Source organism: Pelecanus crispus, chromosome 3 (assembly GCF_030463565.1).
Source record: "Pelecanus crispus isolate bPelCri1 chromosome 3, bPelCri1.pri, whole genome shotgun sequence".
NCBI lineage: Eukaryota > Metazoa > Chordata > Aves > Pelecaniformes > Pelecanidae > Pelecanus > Pelecanus crispus.
In genome coordinates this window covers 122,114,376-122,138,660 of record NC_134645.1, presented here as the reverse complement: position 1 = coordinate 122,138,660, position 24,285 = coordinate 122,114,376, and the positions used below count along the sequence as shown (strand labels likewise).

The 24,285-nt window shown below is 43.3% G+C and overlaps 1 protein-coding gene across 1 annotated transcript in view; it reads left to right on the top strand.

Annotated features, from left to right (window-relative positions):
- The window catches only part of HS1BP3 (HCLS1 binding protein 3), a 49,372-nt gene that overhangs the window by 5,134 nt on the left and 19,953 nt on the right, over positions 1–24,285 (top strand). Inside the window, exons 2-4 of the mRNA XM_075707580.1 lie at positions 576–741; positions 10,542–10,749; positions 13,021–13,234. Of these exons, the coding sequence (XP_075563695.1) occupies positions 576–741; positions 10,542–10,749; positions 13,021–13,234 (588 nt within the window). The remainder of the gene's footprint in view (positions 1–575; positions 742–10,541; positions 10,750–13,020; positions 13,235–24,285) is intronic.

Below are 24,285 nucleotides of genomic sequence, written 5' to 3'. Positions count from 1 at the left end.
GCAATCTGCTCCAGCAACTTCTCTTTGTATTTCAGGCTTTAATCTAGTTCCGTGGTTGGCTCTTACAAACTTTGCATTGTCCCTGCACTCAAGCAAGCTCCTTCTTTCTTTTGTGGTCCCTTTTAGCTATTGTCTCTGCCATTCCTGGGGATGTCCTAAGACAAAGGAGAGGTGGACAGGGCTTGGTATGAATTGTAGTGAACAGACATTTGCTTCAAAATAAGCTGTGATGAGAGATCATGGTGTCTTCTCATCTGCCCTGCTGGGTAGGACAACACCTTCAACTCCTGTGTGTGAAGTCCTGTTCTGAATGAATCCACATCTTCTGTTCCCGGAAATGTTCCTGGTGTTTTGTCTGCAGTGGCCAGTGGTAGGTGCTTTGGGATAGGAACCACGCCCATGTCCAAATTTGTGGTGTTGCAGAGTGGAAACTGTTGGGGTAGGGTCCGTCTGGTGTCCTGTTGAAATGGGAGTCTCTGCACTGACTTTCTTGAGCTTTGAACTGGATCCTCAGAGAGGGTCAGTTAAAAGTTTTTGTGCCAATGCCTGAACTCTGCATGTATTTTCTTCCCTAGGCAAATTCAGAATACGCACACAGGGCTGGATTTGTCGGTGCCGGAATACCAGGAAATCCGTGGGAAGATGATGTCTGGCCATGTAGAGTATCACATTGTCGTTGTTACCCGACTGGCTGCCTTCAAATCAGCAAAGCACAAGCCTGAAGATGTAGTTCAATTTATGGTAAATGTTTAATCAGTGCTGTGTTAGTGATCACTTCTTAATCAGCTTTGATTATTTTGGTCCCGATGTAGCAGATACTTTGTCATCACAGCCTCCGTGGGTGAAGGTCCTTGGTAGGACAACACAGTCCATACCATTTCTGCAATAGGAGTATTATACGTATATTAATTGAACTTTTGATTCCAGGAGCTCAAAGCAACAATGGCTGTTTATTGTTGCCGTTAAGGCATTTTGCATTATGGGTCAACAAACAGAAACCAATTAAGCTTTTATAAGTCCTGCTACAAAATTAGTTTCTGATATATGCATCAGCACTGGGACTTGGTACATAAACATGAAATAAGTATATAATAGTTTACTTGAATGGAGAGAGAATCATGTGGGGCAATAAGAGGAATTAACCTTGCAGTAGGTTAGCCTTGACCTATTAACCTTTATCTATTAGCCTTGACATGGTTTTTAAAATCCTTACTAAGGGAGTTTTACAAGGAATTGTCCATATAAAACATTATTGAGTTGGATTGTCTTTTTCATGATACCTGCAGGGTAAAGGTTTGAAAACATAGCACATGAGATTCATTTCACCTTTTTTAAGTCATCTATGCCATGTGCATGTCCACTTGAGCTGTCTTGCCTGGGAGTGTCTCTTGAGTCAATGGAAAAAGGTGCATTCAGGGTACATTTCATTTGGTCTGATATAGCTGTCTGCTGAACCACTCACTCCCAAGAAGTGCATTTGTCTGTCCATTGACTAGAAAGGGACTCTAAGGGGATGCATCCTGTTGCATACTGTGAACATCTGCTCTTTTTCAGATGTTTTGGGGATAGCTGTAATGTCAGAGTGATGTGAGTGTGTGGTTACCTGGTAGACCATTAGCCCTAGTGTAACTCACGCTCTGTAGAAGATAGCTGATAAATGGATATTTACATGGTCTGATATGCCGATAAAGCCGCCTCTGTCAATGTTGCGAAGAGGTGCATGCTGAGATCTCATACATTTATTGCACTCCTTATGCTATATATAACTTTATGGTAAAAGCAGCAACGCTGGCTGTCCTGGTTTTGGCTGGGATAGAGTTAATTTTCTTCCTAGTAGCGGGCATAGTGCTGTGTTTTGGATTTAGGATGAGAAGAATGTTGATAACACACTGATGTTTTAGTTGGTGCTAAGTACTGCTTATGCTAGTCAAGGACTTTTCAGCTTCCCATGCTCTGCCAGGTGCACAAGAAACTGGGAGGGGGCACAGCCAGAACAGTTGATCCCAACTGCCCCAAGGGCTATTCCATACCATATGACATCATGCTCATTATAGAAACTGGGGGGGGGAGGGTGTGGCCGGAGAGCAGCGATTGCTGCTCGGGAACTGTCTGGGTATCGGTCGGCAGGTGGTGAGCAATTGCATTGTGCATCACTTGCTTTGCATATTATTATTATTATCATCATTACTGTTATTATTATCATTGCTATTTTACTTTATTTCAATTATTAAACTGTTCTTATCTCAACCCAGGAGTGTTTCTCACTCTTACTCCTCTGATTCTCTGCCCCATCCCATAGGGGTAGGGGGAGTGGGCGAGCAGCTGCGTGGTGCTGAGTTGCTGGCTGGGGCTAAACCACGACGCTGGCGTAAGAGTCTGTTCTGTTCTCGCTCCTTGTCCCTGACTGCTTGTTCTTGCTCCTGCAGTGCTTTCTTCTGCGTGCCAGTGTCATGTGGCTATTCTGTAATGTCAGCTGAGGAACTGGCCCTAGCTAAAAATGGGTATTTGGGGGTTTGTTATTTAGTACTAATTTACACCTGTTTCTTGAGCATGCGAGTTGCACAGCCCCATTAAAGTTTGTTTTAGGCCAGGGGAAGGGCCAGACATGGGCAAATAAGAGAAGGGGATGTGCAATCGCTTTTTTTCTGCAGCAGTGCCTGCTTATATTATGTAATATTTCCATGCAGCTCTGTGCGAGAAAGAACCTGACTAAACCCAAGGTGTTAAACTGGGCTATTGTCATCTAACACTTTGCTTCACTTAAGAAAAATTAGATAAAATCAGAGGAGAAACAGAATTCCTGCTGTGGCCCCCCTGCTTGCTGAGATTGTCTGTTCCCATGTCTGCTCTCTCTAGGAGGATTTTCAGCACTTAGTTGCTCTTCTTGAGTGAAATGAACCTTTCTGATTTCTTGTCTGGTCAGACCTCCTGACATTTCATTCTTCATGAAGAAGAAAACTGGTGTAGTCTGACGGGAATAACATTTATCTCATCAGATACATTTTTTTTTCAGCTGGCTAAGTCTGATATATTATATAGTTTGGTGTATGAGAGTAATTTAAAACCCTGAGCGGGGAGGTTGGAGGATGGATGCTTTGCATCAATTCATTCCAATGAGTCTTTTCTGTATGTATTACTGGAAGGAACAGAGGAATTCACCTGTCCTAACTTATCTCTCTGTAAGTTGGATATTTTAATCTGAGTCTGTCCCTGCTTTTATGGTCAATGGGGAGAAGGGGAATGAGGTGACTCATGCTCTGGAAATGCCTCTCTTCTTTGAGTGTAAAGGGAAAGCATTCTACATGCTAGACAGCTGGGGCGGGGGGCTTCAACTCCAGGATAAAATGCATGAGGCTCAATTGAGTTGCACACAACTCGCTGTCTATACCACCCTGAGATTTTCCACCTAACCTTCAGAAGGTTGTGGGTCTCCCATAGGTCCTGTGTGGTACTTGCCTACCCCGTGGCAAGCCCCTTGGATATCCCAGAGCATCTCAGATGGTATGAGATGCCTGCCTATAGGCAGAACAGGCTGCTCTCTAGGATTAGATGTCTGCATTTGCTGCGGATTTCTAAGCTCCCATCCCAGTCAGTGCAGTGCTGTTGAGAGGAGTATAGCTGAGCATCTATGGTGTGTGGGAATCCACTTTGCATAACATACATGGCTGGTACCATTTGAGAAACCCTCAGTTATCCGAGGTGTCTGCACAGGGCTGGCAGATGTGACACAGGACATAAAGGCATTGGCACCGCCATGAACAGAGAGAGGTGAGATAGAGTACACCATCCAAGGTACCACTAGAGCTGCCTGTGTTCAGGTGAGTTGAGTTTCAGTCACATCTAGCCAAAATGTAGTGACTATATCTGACTGTCATGAGAGCTGAGACACCTCCTGCGTGTAGGCAGTCACCTTAACCTGGAGGTAAATCCCGACCCTGTGGCTGTCGGGTGAGGTGAGTTGCATCCATAGTGCCTGCGTAGTGCCCTGTCCTGCTGGATATTGTGTCAGCACAAACAAGAACTGTGACCCTTCCCCAGAGAGTTTGCAGGTGAAGTGTAAGAGAGCCAGGCAACTGCGGAACAGCAGAAAAGAATGAGGTTGCATAGGGGAGCAGGTCAAACAGATCAAAATTATATAGCAAGGGGGCATGAGATGAGACATTTGAAGGAGAAAAAAGAAACAACTGTGTGCCTGTTCTGCCTTCCCAAGTATGCAAGCAGGATGGGGAAAGGGAACTTATTTTTGCTGTTGTTGAAATTATCCAATTTGAGAGGCTGGAGGAAGGAGCCAGTGTCACGGTGCTGAGATGACAGGTAGGTTAGAGAAGACAGGTAGGCATGGTAGGATTTTGCTTGGCTCTGGATACGTTAATCCAATTTTGGCTACCTCAGGAGCCAGGTCTGTGCTTTGAGACCCTTTGTCTTTCTTTTTCTTCCCCCTCCTTCCCCTTTTTGTCTCCCTGAAATACTAGCTAAATTGATTGCTCCTTGCCTAGCTGTTCTTCCACCTGCTTCCAGTTGAAGTGACTGCCTTCCACACGCTCATGCTCTAGGTGGCAGCAGCGAAACTGGCTTTCTGTGCGTTAGGCTGCAAGCAACTGCAGGCAGCGGCATGACTGAGCCGCATTTATTGCTCAGATAGCTTCTTTGTGTCCCCTGGAAAATGATGGTGAGCAGGACAGAAGCATCCTCTAAGCTAGCTGTGATCTCTGGGCTGTGATTTAGACTACACTGGATCGAGCTATATTAAAGGCCTATCACCAAAACCAGATGAGCAGCAAAAAGGAGATTTCAGATCTGACCTGTGGAGTTACTAGCCTTTACTGTGGGTCTGAGCAATCCAGAGTTCCCTGTTCCCCAGCTATAATGGGACTATGCAAAATCAGTATCATAGTGTTTCTAATTGAAATGTTTGTGAAGCATTAACAGAAGAAATTAACTTCTGTGATGGCTTTCAGATCTAAATTCTTAGAAACTGGAGGGATTTTTTAATTTAAAAAATGCCATTTGTAAAGCAGGACAAATGGCTTGTAGAACTGCTTAACCTTGAGGTTATATTTGGTAATTGAAGGAAAACTCAGCTGCGTTTCTTTCAAAGGTCAGAATATTCTTGCCCTATCGAAAGAGTGAAATTGGTTTTATGTTTGGTACTGCATCAGAGATACTGCTGCAAAGGTGATATTTAATTATCTGCAATTTTCTGTGAGAAGAAGAAAAGGCTTTATTTATCTTAAATGCATTTCTTCTAGCCTTTTTTGGCAATTAAATGCATTCCTTCTAGCCACACCTTACCTTTTTTAGCAATTGACTTCTCTCTTGCCAGCCTTATTAAAAATCCACCCAGCCTATAGTGCCTTCTCTTTCTATCTGTGCTCAGTTTAATTGCTTCTTTTTTACAAGTTACTTTTGTTAGTCAAGTTTGTTCTTTTTCAAAGCTGAACAAATAACTACTGGTGTTTGACAGGCACAGCACATTTTTAGGAGGAATTTACTATAGAACTGTCTTCCTCTCATAAAATGAGGGAGTATAAGTACGTGGGTGTGTATTCATCCATGTTTTCATCATTGCCTGTTTGCATATGTTGACCTTCTTTCTGTGGGCCTCAAAATCTGTGCGTTGGAGTTGCTATTTCCTGACCATACAGGTGTGTTGTGAAGATAAATTCCTTCACATTATAACATCTGTGATGTGCGGGGGAAAAAGAAAATCCCTGCTCAATGTAGCAGTAGGTTCAGGAACCATTGAGAATTCATGTTGATTAAAAAGAAATATTAGAGTGCTTGCTCTTCTGCTGGGCAAAACAGGTGGGGAGAACAGCATGTGGTCATGTAATTAAAATCTACCATAATGCATACCCGTGAGGTCACCAAGCAACATTAATTCTGGTATGGATTGAATTGGGAGCCTACAAGTGAAAGCTTGGTTTGTGCTCTCTATGAGAAGGGGTGATTTTGATTCCTGAATCCAAAGCTGGTGGTTGTATAAAGGGCAATGTTGCTGTACCTCCATTTGGTGACAGTGTTAAGAGGTGGGCTTTGTAGAAAGAAAGTCACAGTAGCTGTAAGAATTTCATGTAATACTACAAAATCAAGAGTGCTCTTCACTAGCGTGCATTGGCTGGCCGAAGGGCTTGGGTTAGCTCTATCTGAGGCCTCCATTTCATTGAAATCCGTGCAGTAAATATAAAGCATATGAAGACAAGTTTGAGGTCAGAAATGGGGCATTAAAAGGAGCCGAGGGAAAGGAGGCATTAAATCCCATTAATACTGAGTGGGATCAAATTCTCCTATGCACATCTGAGAGTCCCAGGCTTGTATCCTACAGGCATTCTGCTGTGTGTACTTTCATGCATGAGGTTCTCCTGAAGAAGGGGGCAAGGCACATGCATGAGATTTGAGGGATTAGCAGCAAACTTCAGACTTTCACTTTGAACTTCCCGGTGGTTTTCTTAACCTTCTAGCTATACTTGATCATATTCAACTTACTGATCTGTTCCTGGTGCAAAAAAATATTCAACCCATCCCTGTCTCTCTTTTCAGTTATGTGTTGGATGTTAATTGTTACAGGCAAATAGGGTCTCGACCTGGCAAATATGCACATGCTTTGCCGTATTTGCATGATTAACTCTTTTGAAGTGAAGTAGATTGAGCCTTTGATATTGTGACTTGACAGAACTCCTTGAAGTGCGTGCACTCAGGCTGACTTACAGGTGGTGGGGGTTTAGCTCAACAGTATTCACAGAGTTCAGTTAAAGGCATGGAGGGGGAGAGGATAATTACAAGATCAAGACCTAAAGGAATTACAGGCAGCAAAAGAAAAATATTTGAATATTAATCAAATGGGTCTTTGTATATTTAATAGGAATGATAAAATGTATTTTAAAGCAGCATTTTTTTTTTAACCTGACATTTTGGGACATAGGATCCATTGACTCTTTTCAAAGGGTTGTGAGTGGTAACCAGGAAAAGCAAGATTTAATTTTGTTACATGTTGATATACCTTTCTCCTGAAAATTGTCAGAGGACATCAAATTGAAAGGGTCCAAAATTGTCACAGCAAAGCACTGCTTCCAGACTGGAAAGGTGTGAGAACGCTCTGGGTGATGTGTGGGACTTGACCTCAGAGACACAACACTCTACGAGACCTGGCCGGTGCTGCGTGCGAGGCCCCCGCGTTGCCTCTGCGCTGCTGCGTCCAGCTCTGGGGTCCCCAGCACAAGACAGACATGGACCTGTTGGAGCAGGTCCAGAGGAGGGCCATGAAAATGGTCAGAGGGCTGGAGCACCTCTCCTGTGAGGCCAGGCTGAGAGTTGGGGTTGTTCAGCCTGGAGAAAAGAAGGCTCCGGGAAGGTCTTATTGTGGCCTTTCAATACTTAAAGAGGGCTTATAGGAAAGATGGAGAGAGACTTTTTACCAGGGCCTGTAGTGACAGGACAAGGGGCAATGGTTTTAAACTGAAAGAGGGTAGGTTTAGATTGAATATAAGGAAGAAATTTTTTGTAAGGATGGTGAGGCACTGGAACAGGTTGCCCAGAGAAGTCGGTGGATGCACCATCCCTGGAAGTGTTCAAGGTCAGGTTGGATGAGGCTTTGAGCAACCTGGTCTAGTGAAAGATGTCCCTGTCCATGGCAGGGGGTTTGGACTAGATGATCTTCAAAGGTCCCTTCCAACTCAAACCATTCTGTGATTCTAAATGCATCAGTCTGAGGTTGTTGGATTCAGCCAGTCTTACTGCTGCACTTCCAGCACCAAAACCAAGGTAAAGATGGCAGTAGTGTTGAGTGGAGATGTAGAGGAGCCAGGGGCAGCCCGGGTTTGCGGCAGAGGGACAGCAGGCGAAGAGCCTCAGTGGGCAGGGGCTTGTAGGGGCCAGCGCTGGGCTTAGGTAAGTGGGGAATGGTTTAGGCTGGAGGTTGAACATCTTGCCTGTGTGGTAGCTTATCCCAGCAGAGGGCAATCCCGCACTGCTGGATGTTAGCTTGCATGGGGTGCTGCCGGCGTTTGGGTGGCGTATTAGTATGCTTTGGGTATAGCATTATCGCACTTCGTATGCTGTGTCGCGTGTTATGGCTGGTGTCTTGTTCAAAGCCCACGCAGATTCGCAAAGGCTCAATTAGCAATAGGATGGGAGGGTGTGCATTTACTTTAGGTTCAATGGTGTAATTAGACATAAATTGAGATTTATGAATATTTTACAGAGTTTGATAGAGGAGGAATGAAAATTAGGTGGGGAAAGAAATGTTTGTATGTCTCAGTTCAGCGTTACTTTTTGGGTATTCTAAAGCTGTTTTGGCATAGTCTTGTTGATTGGCTGCTGTCTTGTAATGCTTCCAGACGTTAATTTGTTATTTATTATTGAAATTAATTAGATGTTAAACATTTTTCACAAATCAGACTTGACTTTTTTTTTTTCCTGGGTGGAGGGTAATATTGTTTAATTTTTGAAAAAGTACCAGTGAATTCCTCACTGCCCTTACATTTGTGCTTACACAGTGTTTTTGGGAGGGGCTCTGGTATCGTACCTTGTTCAGAGTGCTACTGGGACTAGCAAACCAGAAATGCACAGCAATTCAGAAATTCCCGAATTGCTTTCCTTGCTCTTTTTGGGGTATCTTTCAAAGAGAGGATTGTCTTATTCTGGGAACATCTCTTTATTGCCATCACTTTACTGCTTGGCTGCTGAATTGCATGTCAGACCCCGCACGCAGGGCACATTGTTGCTCACATTTACCTGTGTTACTTACAGGAGACAAGTCTAAAATTCTTCGTTTTCATTCCGCTGTTGACTCAGGTTTGGTTTCGTGCTTTAGAGCTTTTCTACAGAGCTGCTTGCCTTTTGTGACTGGACACTGAACCCATAGTGAAAATTGTAAAACTGAAATGCAAATATTTTTCAAATCTGCTAGCTTGGTTGATAATTACTGCCAAAGGCAGGGAAGCATGAAAGCTAAGGTGGTTATTGCTCTTTATACCTACATCTAATTTAGTAAACTAGTCGAGGTGTGTCTATTAATGTTAGGACCTGTTCTCTGCCCTGGAGGGCAGCTAGCACAGTCTGGCTGCATCCATAGTATGAAACTTTCTTACCACCTACAGTGGGCATCGGCACCCAAACTGGCTACAGAGCGGTCTCTGCACCCAGCTAAATCTTGGGCTGAAAAATTAGCTGGGGGGGGTGCTAGCTGCCCAGAGTCAAAATTGTGCTAGGCATTGTCACATTCCAGTAGACACTGTAAGGTTCCTAATAGACACTTGAGATGCAGTTTATGGATTCTGGGTTAATCTGTAACTTGTTTCCCTTCTACTTCTGTGCTTTTTGTTGGGTGCACTTTCTTTTATCACTGTGTTGGTGGAAGAACTCTGCCTTCCTCCATCACAAGATGTGGTGCTTGAGTCTCTCCATCTTTTATGTTGCAGTATTATTTAGAATTCACTCCACTAGAGTTCACCAACATGTGTTACAGGAGGATAAGAACTGGACCCTCGTAGAGGATCTGTCCCAAACGCACTCCTCTAGTGCTAGTTTTTAGGGTTGTTTTTTTAATCCAACTCTGTATTCGTTGAAACACGTTAATAGATTAGGGGGGTGTGGAGGGCCATGATGAATATATTGTCTGTATAATACCACAGTCACGGAGCATGACAGTCACTCTCCATTATGCCTGTGACATCAGTTAGAGATAGGATTTTGTTTGTGTGTGGGTTTTGTGTGTTGATTTTCTTTAAGGTACTGAATTCAAAACTTAATGTGGCATAGGAGCCACCCCATTTCTAATCGGTGTTCCCATGGTTATTGCTTTCCTTCTAATATCTTGGGCCTTATTTCTCCTTAGGCTTCCTGTCTTTGTCTACAGAAGAAATGACTCCATTCACTGTTGGCATCTTCTCCCTGTATAAGAACCTGTAGGCCATGGCCAAGTTGTTGGCTTTTATTTTCTCATGGGTAAACTGAGTAGTCAGGGTCAGCTGAGGTCTTTGCCCTTTGGTTTCTGTATTAGGTGCTCTGCAGCGCAGCAAACGTGCCAGTTTTTTAGGCCATAAGACCAAGAAGGGCACTGAAGCCAACCAGGGGTGAGAAATGGGTCTTCTGGCTCAATGGTGAAATGATTCAGGCTGCTTTCTCCATCACATACCTGCCTGACTGGGCTTCTCTCCCCTCCTGTCTCTCAGGGCTGGGCATCATATAGCTCATTTTTAGTGGACAAGGATTTTTGCTGTCAGAGAAAAGTATCTGGAGCAGTGACCTTCCCAGTATTTCATTAACTGATGAGTCAGACAAATGGATGCTGGGTATCTGGTGATGAACTTCAGTTCCATCAGGGAGCAGATTTTAATAACAGAATTAGAAGACCAGCAACCATGCTTGGGGCTTCACTGTGTAGATAACAGACTTTTACTAGGCTATATGTGAAGCTCCTTGGTAATACATGTTTTTCCACTTCAGTTTCCAGGGTTAATGTTTCACATCACTTAAACTGCTGCTTGCTGCTCATGTCTCACCTATAAAGAAACTTACCCAGGAAGCATGTTTCATTGCAGGTTTCCAAGAAGTACAGCGAGATAGAGGAGCTCTACCAGAGGCTGGCGGCACGATATCCACAGGCTTCTCTTCCGCTCTTGCCTAGAAAAGTTCTCTTCGTGGGGGAATCTGACATCTGTGAACGAAGAGCTATGTTCAATGATATCATGAAATTCATCTCAAAAAATGAGGATCTAGCAACGAGTCCTGAGTTACTGGAATTTTTAGGTAACTAAAAGATTTGAGTGTCCCCTCTCCCATGAATGTGCTTGATAAAAGCGTTAAGTCCTTGACTCAGGTAATCAGAAACTAGAGAATGCCAGAATAAAGGCTGTCACTGAAAATATCCTCTTGTGCATCTACAGTGCTGCATAGTCATGTTTGCTGGTGTTTTCTCCTCCTCTCACTGGACTTATGCCTTGTTCAGAAGGGTTGATACCACAATGCTTGCTTTGAAGGTATCTATCCCACTGTCTCTGATTTCCCTTAGGCATATACCTAAGCTGTGATTCAGAACATGTAAGTTTAGAAGGCTAAATAATCATATTGTCAGTGGAGAGATGGACCCTAAAGGGACAGTGTAGGGTCTCCCTTAGTGATCAACTGTTCCACATTTTGTCTGTTTTTCATTCCTAATAAAATTGCCAGGCCTTGCTGAAGAGAGTCCTAAAGCAAATTATTGACCCAGAGAAAGATTTGAATAAAAGGCAGATTCTTTATTAGTTAAACCCATTCTCTGGCCTCTTTGTTTTGTTTTGTTTTAAATTTTCCTTAGCCTCATGTCCAGCTCTTGTTGCCTCTTCCAGTAATTCATATAGTTCCTTTCTTATGTTCCTTGGGCATAGCAGGGAGTCATCAAATGAATGGAACAGATGGGTTCTCTGTTCTTAATTCAGCTGAGAGCTGTTGAGCAGGGAGTACTTCAGCCTGGTGCTGTGCAGGATTCTCAGTGTAGCGCTAAGTTTTAAGGAAGTGAAGTTGGAAGGTGCTAGCAAGTCACCGTGTGTGAACAGCCAATTTTGCAAAAGTGTCAAGTGTGGCCAGATTAGAAGTTCTGTGAGACTGGCAGCTTCCTAAAGGGGGGCAAAGTCGCATAATATTTGGCAAAATTCTTTTGCTAGTAAGATTTGGGATTTTTTTTTTTTCCTGTTTTCCTTGGCAGTGTTGTCTTGAAAGCAGACCCCTTGCACAGAGAATTCAGAATTCACGTTTATTAACCTTTGCATGCTAATTAACCTAACCAATGGTGTACCTGTCTGCAGCTGAATTAGTCTGGACTGTCTTTATACTGTGGTGGACCAATTGGGTGCAAGTAATGTGACCTGTTCATTGAAATCTGCCTTAGAATAACATAAGTCTCACCCTACCAAACCAGGTGGAATTCAGTACATACACTGCAGATCCTCAAGCTAGTTGTATACACTTTCCTTAGAGATGCTGGAGACATATTCAAGTGTGTTTAGGGAGAATCAACATGGTAAAACACAGATGACTGTGGGGTAAGATAAGCAGCATCCTAACATGCACTGCCTATCCTGACAGCACTCTCTTCCCTATAAGGGGAGCATAAGACCACTTGCTCAGTGTAGACACCCACATTTAGTCCATGAAGTCTGTCCTGGGTGATTTGGCAGATGCAAGCATGAAAAGCTGGGTGAGATGAGTCTCCCATGCCATGTTACTTTAACAGTCAAAAGGATGAAACCATGAATTTTATCTGTCATGGTTTTCACTAGCCTATTTTTAGCTAGTCTCATTATTTTAAATGGCTTTCCTGAACATCCAGAGACTCCACAGCAAGGAATAGTTCTCTCCTCATTCTCCTGGGCTTTGCATGTAACAAGTATGGTGAGAAGACTTGGTCAAAGTGCATGTTTCGTTTGGTGAATTTGCTCAGTTGGATGGATCTTGCATACTGAAGGGAGTTAGAACTTCAGGCTTCATTTAAAATTGAAAAAGTAAATTGAAGAGCTGCTGTGGAAACTTTTTCATGCTGTCCAATGCTCTAATTTTAGCCCAAATGAATTAAATCAGTAACAAAAGTGGACTTTATCTCAACTAGTTATGTGAAAGTTAGCTATGTACATCTAAGCAGAATATTTACAGCCTCTCTGTAGCCAGTGGAGAGAAATAGGCACTTCAGAGGGAAACGCCTCAGATAACTTTATTTGGATGGGATGAATCACCACGTGGAAATTCAGTTGTTTCTATTGACTATAGAAGGGACATAAATAAGCAAATTAGACGTGCGCTGTTTCAGATAAAGTTCATTTCCTCTGTCTTTCTCTACTTAAATACTTGAAATCAGGAAACAGATCAGACACGTAATGCCACATGAGTGGATAGAAGGGACAGTCAGGAATGTTGCAAGAGTTTCACAAAAGCTGATTGTGTCCTTCATTCCCCAAACAAACCCATCAGGAACAGGTGTGAGGTAGTAAATAAAACATAGTTGTTATCCTGTGTACTCAGTTTTGCATCTGTTACTGTATTTTGCAGGAACAAAATCTACTAGTGCCATTGACTTCAAGGGTAAAAACATTCCTGATGACAAGGAGAAAGAAGATGAAGAAAATGAGGCATTGGATTTTTTCAGAGAGGAGAAGACACCTGACTTAATCTCACAGCTTTCATCAGTGGAAAATGCCGAAAAGGGGGAGAAAAAAGAAGAGGAAGAGGAGGAAGAAAATTTAGACCCTCTTGGAATAATCAGGTATGGTAGTGCCTTTGTTATTCAGTTTTTAGCCTAGTTTTCTAAACAAATGAGGCTGTTCTATGTCACTGTCCCCTCATCCCAACATTTTATAACATCGACCACTTTCAGCTGAATTTCACAGAGGAGGAGAGGCCTCTGCAGTTCATGAAGGAGGTGCCTTAGCAGAGAGAAGAGATTTTGCAGTGCATCTTTTGTGCATTCCTCAGGAAATCCAAGTGACAGAGGGACATTGTGAATGCCCTGATAACAGTCTTAGCTACAGTAGGCACATACTGGACATTGCAGGGTCCCACCACAAAACACAAAGCCACCACAGTCCACTGGATCTGCTGCTCTGGAGTACAGGGGTGTTTACAGTGTCTTGAACAACTTCTGAGCTCACTTGTGTCTACAAGGAGGTTAAGTTATAGCAGCATAAAAACCAAAAGAGCCAACATTTCAATCATGATGTTCACAAATAGGCTTTTCTTTCCTTCTTCCCTTGTCTGAAGGTGTCACATGCTAAATGCTGCTAAGGCAGAAGCAATAACAGCTTGAGAAACAATAATTGAATCAAAGCTTGCTGATGTTAGTATCTAGTTTTGCTTACCTGTCCAATAATTTTCAGTTATTTTCTTCACTTGAAGGTGGAATTTCTCATTTAATTCCCAAAAACATTTCTAACTACTGAAGCCTGGAAGCAAATTTAGTTTCTTAGTGGCTGGGATCATGAGTAGTGGCTACTTTTTTTAGAGTGTCTCAGGCTTTAGATGCCCAAGGAGAAAAGGCTTAGCTGTTCTTGATCTTCAGTAAGCACTGACTGACTTAACTGAATTGTTTCAGCCACCCACAGTCACCAGCCACTACTGAATATTCTTTGTCTTGGACCCAGTGATTTCAAAATACTTCTTCATACCAATAAGCAGTGACTGATAGTAACAAGCCAGAGCCCTCTCTTGGTGTTTCCCAATTACCTTGAATCATTTCCAAGGGGATCATTCACTCCAGGCTCTAAGCTGGAGTCTCCCACACTGAGTCAGGTCAACTACAATGACTATTACTGGAAGCACCATTTGGACTTTGCTCCTGCTATTATAATCATATGTAACTGTTGATGTCTAGATACTGTCCTTTTTACTTGAAGTATTTAATCCTTAACATATCACCAGAAAACTTTAAATATTATTCTTTTGACAAAGCATGTGCTTAATTCTTCAGCATCAAAATTATTCTTTTGTTGAAGAAGACTTTAAAAAAGTTAAATAACTATTTACAATGAGAACTTAGATAAAGCAGTACATCCCACAAAATGGTCCTTAGTTGGTAAGTTTACAAAAGAAGCTGTCCTTTTTTGGATAGGAAAATGATCTATTGGGTTAGCAAATGCAGTGTTGTATTTTCCAGCTTACAACAAGTATAAGCTGTAAAGAACTCGCTGTGCCAAAACAAGCAAGAAGTTTGCTTTTCTGCTCTGCACAGTTTGACAAAGCATTTGAAAGTGTTGATTATTTTGGTCTTTTAATGCATCGAAGGATGACAAGATCGGGTATTTAATCCTCACTTAGTTTATTGCTTCCATTCCTTTCGAGAACAGAATTCTTACTGAATCAGAATAACTTCATTTATATAAGAAGCATGGTCTTTACTGGTACAGAGCTGTAGCATGACATGTTATGCAGTCAGATATTTTTCACTTTAAACCAGTGGTTGGCTAGCTATTAAAAAAAAAATCTCCATATGTATTTATTATTAGTTTTATTAATCTCACGTGTACAGTGTCGAGGCAGAAATATGGAAGTGGAAATGAGAATCCTGAATCTGATAGTGTCTATTGTCCTGTAACTCACCCTGCTTCCATGGAAGATATTTTCAATTCACATCAATGGAGATCAGATTGGACATAAATCATATCCCAGCTTTATGCCATCTAGTAATAGGTGTCTAGGTAAGAGGCCAGAGGCAGAAGCTTAGCTGTCAGTGGATGGACATTTCTTGGGTGACCATTTTAGGGCGTCTTCTACGCCCATTAAAATGTTAGGTTCTTACATGCTTTAAAGAGGGAGCTTGCAGGCCTCACAGCTTTGGTGCTTCAGATGTGCTTAAAGTTACTTTGGGATGGGGATGAATAAAAAAGGTGATGCAGACTGGATAAATATGTTTAGTAGTAAACTGCTCCCTAATGCATAGTAAATTCAGGTTTAAAAAAAAAACAAACCACGATCCTTTCCCCTGTGAAAAACCTTTGAAAAGATGTAAAGTCAGCACTGAAACAAGCCAGTCCATTCCAAGCAGTATCAGTGGCCAGGGTGCTTTGAGCAGCAGAGCTCTGACCTAAATTGAATCATGTGTTTGGCATAATCTTACAGGGTTTTTTCTTTCTGGATGAGGATAAAACTGCTCCAGTAGCACAGGCCTCCATATGTTGTCAGCACGCTTCATTTGGTGACAACTTTTCCTCCTGGGCCAGAAGGCTGTGACTTGGATTTGGCCCAGCACTGCTGCTGTGCTGCTGAACCACCAGATATCCGGTTAAATGTACTGGCCTGAGGGGTAAAATGCTAAACTAGGGTCTTTTTTCTGGTTTTGTGTTGCTGGTGATCATCCAGGTGGAAGCTCATAATGGTCTGGTTCCTTTTGCCTGGAGGAGACATCCTGGTTGTGCTGATTCTCCTCTTTGCATTCAAAGTTGTGTCTGGTGGGCAACTCACTTGCCAATTCTGCTCTTCAGCTTTTGTGGGTATAATGGTGGTCTACAAAGTTTGTGTTTCTCTGCTATATGATTCTCATGCCCAAAAGCTTTCTTTCTGTGGTAGCAGGGTGATTTTGGGCCATGTCTGGGATTCTTAACAACAGAAAGACTGGTTCTTTTCTTGTCTAAATCAGGGACATTTCAAAAACCGTAATATAGATTTCTGACGAAGTTTTCAGCTTTTACGCCCCTCCTCCTTTTCTCTTTTTTTGCCAGGCCTAGTTCTTCCTAGAAGACGAGGTGCTCAAAATTATGTTACGTTTGTGGGGTGCATTGTTGAAATTCATTTGAAATATGTTTTCGAGGGCTATCTCTTCTCTTCTTTTCTTTTCTCACTGCCCTTCTTGATAGTTTGGAGTATTGTTATTCCAGTGTATTGTCACCAGTTACTCTGCAAGTTTTCCTGGACATTTGTAGAAATCTTTTCAGCTTTGGACAGAATACACAGGTCCTGTAAGAACAAGCACTCCTAATATGGAGTAAGATGGTCCTTTGACATCAGCTGTGCAGCAGGGAATGAATATAGTGTACTCACTTTTGTAGCAGTGGCACATTTCTAGCTCTATTTCATTTTTCTTGGCAGTGTAAGTTTACAGTGACTTGTAAGTCACAAGGCTCTCATAGCCAAACTTTAATGTTAACATCTCTTTTTTTTTTTCTGGTAAGCCACAATCATTGGAATATTCCTTTGTTAGAATGTTTTAATTCCTTTATAAGTGGGAAATCAGATATGTATTTTACTCACCTTGTAGGGACAATATTAGGTACATTGACTTATCTTTGTCTCTGTTGTTCTCCTTAAAGTAAGCACAACACCACTCTTTATCACTCTTCTCTAAATCCATCTATCTCAATGTTTGCAGAAACATAAATTTAAGTGCTCCATAGGCTGCTGTGGTGCTTTGACAGTATACCTGGGTTTTTAGAGGTGCAGTATCTTTTAACACTGACTGCTGTCTTTTAAATGATTTTCCTGGTAAGTTACAAATATTACTGTGTGGCTAGTCAGAGTTGCAGGGGTTTCTCCAACTGGAATGCCTTCAGGAATGAAAGAAGGAAGAATACTAGGTCCAAAAGAGGCTACTCCTGTGAAGGGAAAGGCATGGAATACAGCCACAAGATGGAGGAGCTCTTCACCCGCAGCCAGGATATTCTTGATGATACTGCTGAAAATTCTGCAATGGAAAAAGGTCTAATTTGCCAGTGGTTTAAGAACAGATTTGCATGGAGTGGAGAGAGACGTGTGAAGCAGGAATCCTGAGCAGTGTCAGTGCTAGTCAGTTCAGCTGTGCCAGGGCGCATTGGCTGAGGCTGACTGGGCAGCGTCTGGCCATGTCTATACCGTTACATTCCCCTGTCCTCCAGATTACATTTGCTACATCCAGAATTCCCACTGGAAGTGGCTGCTGGCCTGTGCTGCCTCTTGGGCAGTGATTAGGATGGTTTAGGAGAAGGCAAGTTGTCCAGGGGAGCACCAGGTACTGTCCTAGCAGTTGAATTGTTGAACTGAGCTCCTGTGCTCAGGCCCAGGGTGTGAAGGAGTTGCTAAAAAAAATAGTATGGCCCTGAGCTCCTCTGCCCACAGGGAGCTTTCTGCCTGCTGCCATGTTTGCTCACAGTCTGCCCTGAGGGTTCCTTAGAGTTTTGCTTTCTGTAAGGGATTTGGGCAACCGGTTGTACAGTTTTTTACTTGATCCAAGCAGGGTCATGTTAGGCATTTCTAGCTCTCAATCTTAAAACCATTTAAAAAACACATCACATTAACTGAATTGGGTTTTGTCTTCTCCCTCTCTCGATGAACTATGCAGTTTTATTGTTTGTAGGTTGAAGCCAAGAGCTTTAGCATCTCTTCTCCTCTCACTTTATAGTTAAAACAACTGAAGTTGTTTAGTACTTGTATTCAGTTTACTCCAATAAACCTGAGACAGCAACTGGTTAAAATGACTCGGAACCAGCTCCTCTGAACAAAGCAGCAACAATTTTGCAAAAGGAGTGTGACTGCTTCGTGGGTTAAAGCATGCAGCAGCCCTGTGCATGCATTTCTTCAGCTGCAGTTAACTTCTGAGGTAGTATTTGCTCACCAGCTTGGGAGAACCCGCCTTTTCCTGTGCTTTCTTTTCCTGCCTCCATCAGCTCTCCGCAGCTCTTGCAGGAGCCTCTCCTCCACATGTGGTTCCCTCCCTTCCGTCCTTTTTCCTTTGCCTCCCTAAATCTTTCAGTGACAGCGTATCCTCCCGCAGACCTAGGTTTTTCCTGGCAAACGGCACAGAGCCCAGAGGTGGGTGTTCCCCAGGCAAGAGCGCTTCTGTCTCCTCCCGAGTCCTGGAGAATTTCTGTCTCCACTCTCTACCTTTGCTATTGTTTCAGCGGATTTCCCCTCGTGGCTTCTCCTCATCCAAATTTGTGCCTTCCCAGAGGAATAAAGGCACGTGGGTAGGTGGAAGCTTTGCATCTGTTGTGTTTAAATGCAGATGCAACTAACTCCTGACAATAGTTAGGAAGGGATGAGGCCGGTGAGGGCTGACCTTTTGGGGGCCTGCTGCCAAAAGTTTTCAAAAGCCTTGTAGCCAGTTGTTGCTGGGGTGAAGCTCAACCACCCCTGGTGCCAGAGGTTTGCTGTTGCTGTGTTTAGTTGGTAAGGAGATTATTAAAGGACTTGGGACCTTTTCTGGCTGCAGATGAAATGGGCAACTGCTTTGAGCAACAGATTGGCGGGGAAGGAGCAGCCAGGCAGCCAGCCCTGGCCTTGCCAGAGCCCTGCAGAGCCAAGCTGGCCGCACAAGGAGGTAGATCAGCACAAGAGCCAGCAGTTGTTCTGCACCTTCACATCTCCTAGCGCCTTAATGGCAGCCAGGCTAGAGTTTGACTCCTGAGCTGTTCATCCCAGTGCTCTCTTTCTGTTCCTTTTCTTCCCTGTTGTGGCAGAAGAGCCTAGGATGGCCTCAGCCATCTTTGGGGGAGAAATGAGTGGCAATGTTTGATCTTGCTTCCTCTGCCAGAAACCTTGGGCTGCTGAGAGTTGCTGAAGAAGAGGCAGAAATCGGCTTATGGGGAGTCCTGCATTTAGCATCTTTCCAAGTGGTTTTATTGATGGAGTGCCCAGAGCTGTAATAGGTGAGGGCAGTGTGCTTGCCGGTGTATTTTCACCTCCAAGGAAGAGAATTTCTGCAGGCTGGAGTGGTGTCATGGCACAGCTGCTGTCTGCTGCACAGATGGTCTGGAGCAAACTTGTCAAAATGTGTGTTCAGCTGCTGTGCCTTCTGGTCCTTGGTTGGCAGGGTTGTACTCCTGCCTCTCCTCAGGATGCTGCTCCTCAGGCATCCTCTGCTCCTCAGCCACTCATACATTCACAACTGCCTTTTGGTCTAGCCAGGTATGTGCACGACTTCCCCTCTGAATCCGGTTGGATTCATGCACAGCAGTAGAAACACTCATCTGTCTGTCCTGATCAGCTGAGAGAGAGCGAAGGTGTCAAAACATCAAAAAAGAGGGAAGATACAGGTTATTTTTTCTTTAATGAAATTCAGATAGTTAAAACAACAAGAAAAGAAAGAGTGAGCCTTGTTTTCCTGGTAGTGTGTGTATCCGTGCTCACAGCTGTGAAGCCTTCAGAGATTTAAACAGGCAGATCTTTATTTTCTGTCAGTTGTTGAGTCACAAGCTTAGGTTGCAAGGCATGCTCGACCATCACTTTGCCAAGTGACACAAGTATTTGTCGCAATTCCAATCCAGCTGCTGTCAGACTGGCAACTTGCAAAATCCCAGTAAACAACCCCATTGATCTTCTACTGAAACATTTCTGACAGTTGAAATTTTTCTGAAAATCGAGGACATTGTCTGGTATAGTATTCTTTCCCATCAAAGAGAGGAAAAAGAGGAAAAGGCAGCAAAAGGTGTGTATTACACATCCAGTTAAAGGATGAGCCTTACTTTTCATTATTTGTCTGCTCTCAACCCTTTTTGGGGTGACCTTATAGCCTCTCCTTGGAGGTGTTTTAACTGAGGGGCTAGGGAGTAAAGCAGGATGGCAGGGATGCTCTCCTTGCAGGAATTCAGTCCCTCCAATCTGTCTGTCCTGAACTTTTATTTATAGGTGCTTTGTGAGTGGTGTTTTCCCATGCAATGGGCTTTCCTTTCCCTTCTGCTTCCAATCCCATCTCCTCAGCACAGCTTCCCACATGTTTCTTTACTACAAATGTCGCTGTCCCCCCACAGATGGAAGGTTGTGGGTGACTGCAAGAAAACAATTGAAAATTAAACCGTGTTTAGCTGTTGAACCTTACAGAATCATCCATATTCATTCTGTGTTGTGTCTTCTGAGTGACGGGTCTTGGAATATGTTTTCCTTGGGAGAACTCTACCAAGGCCTGGGTGGCTCCAAGTGGTGGAACTGAGAACCTTTTCTAGCTGTACTTTCCAGCCAGGGGAATCGAGTTGGATGTGTGAAGGACTCGGCCCTCTTCTCTCATTGCTGTTCTGTGGTAGTGCTAACTGAGTGTAAGTGCATTCAGGAAAACTGTTATTTTTCTGGTACTCCTGGGCTTGCAGTTAGCATAGGTTACATCTATAAGCACTCCTTCGGGAGAGCATATTTGACAGGTGATTGCAAAAACCCTCCTGCTATGTCCACTTCTGGCAATTGGAAAGAACTGCACCTTGGGATCAGAGCTAGGGCACTCGACTGTCAGAGAGGTTTGGAGAGGAGTGGATGCATAACTCACAGATCTAAAGTTGGCTGCTCTGTGTTCTCTTTTATTCTGAAAATAGTCACTTCCCTGACCTAAGGAAAACTTGTGAGAGTCCTCCCCTGTGCCAGCATTGTCCTTATCTGCATTCATATTTCCTGGTCTAGTGTTGAATTTTTGGTCCCATAAGATTATGCAGTCATTGTTTCCCCAGGTTTTATGTTGCATGTTGAAGCAATTGCCTTGGTTAAACTTCAGTGATGAGTTTCTGTCATGGCTTGCCTGAGTGATTCCAGTACTTACACAGCTGGAACATGGGGATCCTTTGGGAAGGAGTTTAAGTAATTATTTTAATGTGGTTCATTTTCTTTCTGATTAGAACACTGAAAATACTTTAATGGGTTTTATAAATAGTAAATTTGTGTTTATACCATCATCCTAAACCCAAAGGACTGCAAATAACTCCATAGTCTGTGTAGTGTTACGGCTGTGTATGCCATCCAGCAATGTTTTCAAGCAGAACACAAATGTAACTACACCTGAGGTAAAATGCAGCAAGGACTTAATAGCTTAGTGCAACACTTCATTGCAGCATCAGACAGTAAGAGAAGAACACGTGATTCAACTGGAAATGCAAGGGGAATTGCACCATTGTAAATGTAAATACCCAGCTTGGAATTTGACCAGCTTGCTGAAGGATGTATGTCTGCTTTTAAGAAAGATGTCACAGGATTTTTACTGGACTGGGTTCATTGTTTACAATGAATTAAAGCAATAAAACTTACCACACACTTTTCTGTATATAAAAGCATTGTACAGCCAAGTAATGTCAGGAAACTGGAATGAACTACCATTGCCACTAGCTGGCACCAGCTTTCAAATAATTCCCATAGTCCTCTGAGTGAACTCTCAGCTATTGATTTTCCCATCCTGTTTAACAGCAATGTGCAGTCATTTGTAGCAGTGCAGAACTAAACAGCGATGAAGGCACGCAGAAGCTGCCGTGAGCCATTCTGCAGGCATATTAAGCAAGTCCTTAGTTAACTGAGACAGATTCGTAGGAGGCGGAAGATCCTTTAAAAGAGGTACAGGATAAATTTAAAAGTACACAGAATCAAAAGTGGTTTGTTTTTTTTTTTTTACTTCTGCTTTGGAAGTGCTTTGGAAGAGGATTGAACATGATGTAATTGGGCAGATTTAAACATGTTTTGTTTCATGGTCTTTACAATAATAGGATGACTCAAGTCCTTAATTAGAATAAAAAAGCATTACCTCATCGATTAGCCTGCTCCTTTCACCAAGGCACGGGAAATCTTTAATCAGCAGACCCGGGGAACTGCTTGTAGATGAGACAGGCTGCTAATGAGGGATGGAGTCAGAGCTGCCCTGTTGTTTTTCTGTTCACCTAGTATAACAGAATTGTTTGCTCTAGAAGAAGCTGTCTGTGGGGTCAATGTGTGCTCAGTTTAAATCAAGATGGGAGACTTGCTTTTCCTTTCATCTAATGTCGTCAAGTTCCTAACTCAGCAGACTTAATAAAACCATCGTTCCCTTTTCCCCATGGACCTGCTGCAGAAGTTTCTGTCTTGGTTTCAAAGGATCAAAGACCTGGCTTTTGGAAAACCATTTTTGGAAGCGATCTGTAAAATCTTGCCAAAAATGCATGAACTGGCCATTGTAACTACGGGCTGATACTAATTAACACACCTAGGGATCACATCCTTTTGGTGCCACCCCTTGCAGCAGTTGGCCAGATCTGGAATCATCTGAAGTGTCAGTGAAAGAAGGAATGTCCTTAAGGACCGATGCGTATCTGGGACTCAGCAGCTCTTCATGCTGCGCTTGCAATTCTCAGGTCGCATCTTGGGTTCAGTACTTAAAAGTTAGATCTCTCCGTTATTCCTTTGGTAAAAGGAATAAAACTGGTTCCATAGGTCTGCCTGGGGAAAAGTTTCCCTTTCCACAGAAATGTGGCATTCGGATAATTGTTAATGGTAATTGTCATTGAAGTGAAAGAAATGCTTTCTATTACCTTCCATAAATTTTGGATAAGACTCAAAACCTCTTTCCATATTGCCTGAGATGCCCAGTCATGTCCAAATCATAAGGGGTAGTAAGATTTATCACAGTAAAATATGCAGCTGTGGTAGGGTGATTTGACTGTGGCTAAACTAGAAAATAAAAATGGACAGGAACTGTAGTCTTGCTCTGTGCCAACTAGGATGAAGTAGCTCCTATCCAACAGCTAAATCCTTCCGCTCCCCAGAGCAAGCTGGCCACATCCTAAACAGGAAGGGCCCTGAGCTTATACTGATCCCTAAACTATGTCCAGGCATCATTTGGGAAAGCAATAATTAGCCTGGGCCAAATTCATGCCAGGAAGCACACTAAAAACTCACAAGACAGACATTGTGTGCCATTACCTCAGCCCAAGCCCTGACCATGTTTATTTGCTAGCATAGATGTCGGCTTATCGTTGTCAACAGGACAGCCTGAAGAAGGTGCACATTAGGAGTCAGAACTGGAGCCGTTGGGGTCCTGTAACGAGGGTTTTCTTGGTGCAGGCGGTGCTGAGTGTACGTCTGGCACTTCAGGATGCCAAGGACATTTTGCAGCAAGTATGTAGCTGGCTGCTGTGGTTCCTATCAGCTAGCGCTCTTCTGGGTGACAGTGGGTACAGCTCAGGAGCTAGCCCAGGACTGGACGGGTGCAGCCAGCCTGTTTTGGAGTATAAGAGAGCTCGGTTGTGTGGGAGTGAGCCATGGTGTGTCAGTTGGCTAGGAAAAGATCTTGACTTGGGTTTTTGCTAGTATAGGCTATTCTCTGAGGTCTGCTGAGGCATGGTTTTCTGTAATAAATGCTACTTATTTGGTATGATACACAAACTGGTCAGACTGGCTTGGATGGAAGATTTCCAAGCTTCTCTCTGCCTTGCTTTATTGCTTTTTGTCTGTAATAGCATCCGAGGCATTCTTGAAGGCATCATTAAACACAAAACAAGGTGTCATGCCCTCAAAACCACCTTACAACATTATCTAGACCCATTTGCTAAAGACATCTTGGTTTTCACCTGTGTGATGGGTTATCTGCCAGCATAGGTTGTTGCTGTGTGTAACAGTCTTGTCCTGGAAACTTGTTCCCGAGTCATCCATCTTTCTCATCTTGGCTATGAGTGACAGAGCCATGGCTCCAACTGTTCCTGTTATATGAAAAAAAGTAAAAGCATTCTTAAGCGGCTCTTGAGGTCTAACCCTTACTTCCTCCCTCAGGAGCCATTACAGCAAACCCTGACCTCACTGGAGTTGTGTGTGTTTGTTCAGTGGTGCTGCCAAGAAACCAGGGCATTGCCACACAATGTGGGATGCTCAAATGGGAAGAAGCATGTGTTCCAGAGCTGCTGGCCAACGTCTCGGGAATTACTTTCACTTCTTCAATTCAAAGACATCCTGTTTAGGCTACCGACAGCTGACTTGTTTTTCAGGACTGCGTTTCATTCCATATCTGTAAAAGAAGAGTGCTGGCATGCCCTGCCACGCAGAGGTGCAGAAAGAATGAATTCTGAAGGTTGTGAGGTGCTTGGGGGCTATCCACATGTTGCAGTCTGTTGGCAATAAGCATTGCTTTAGTTGCCCTTA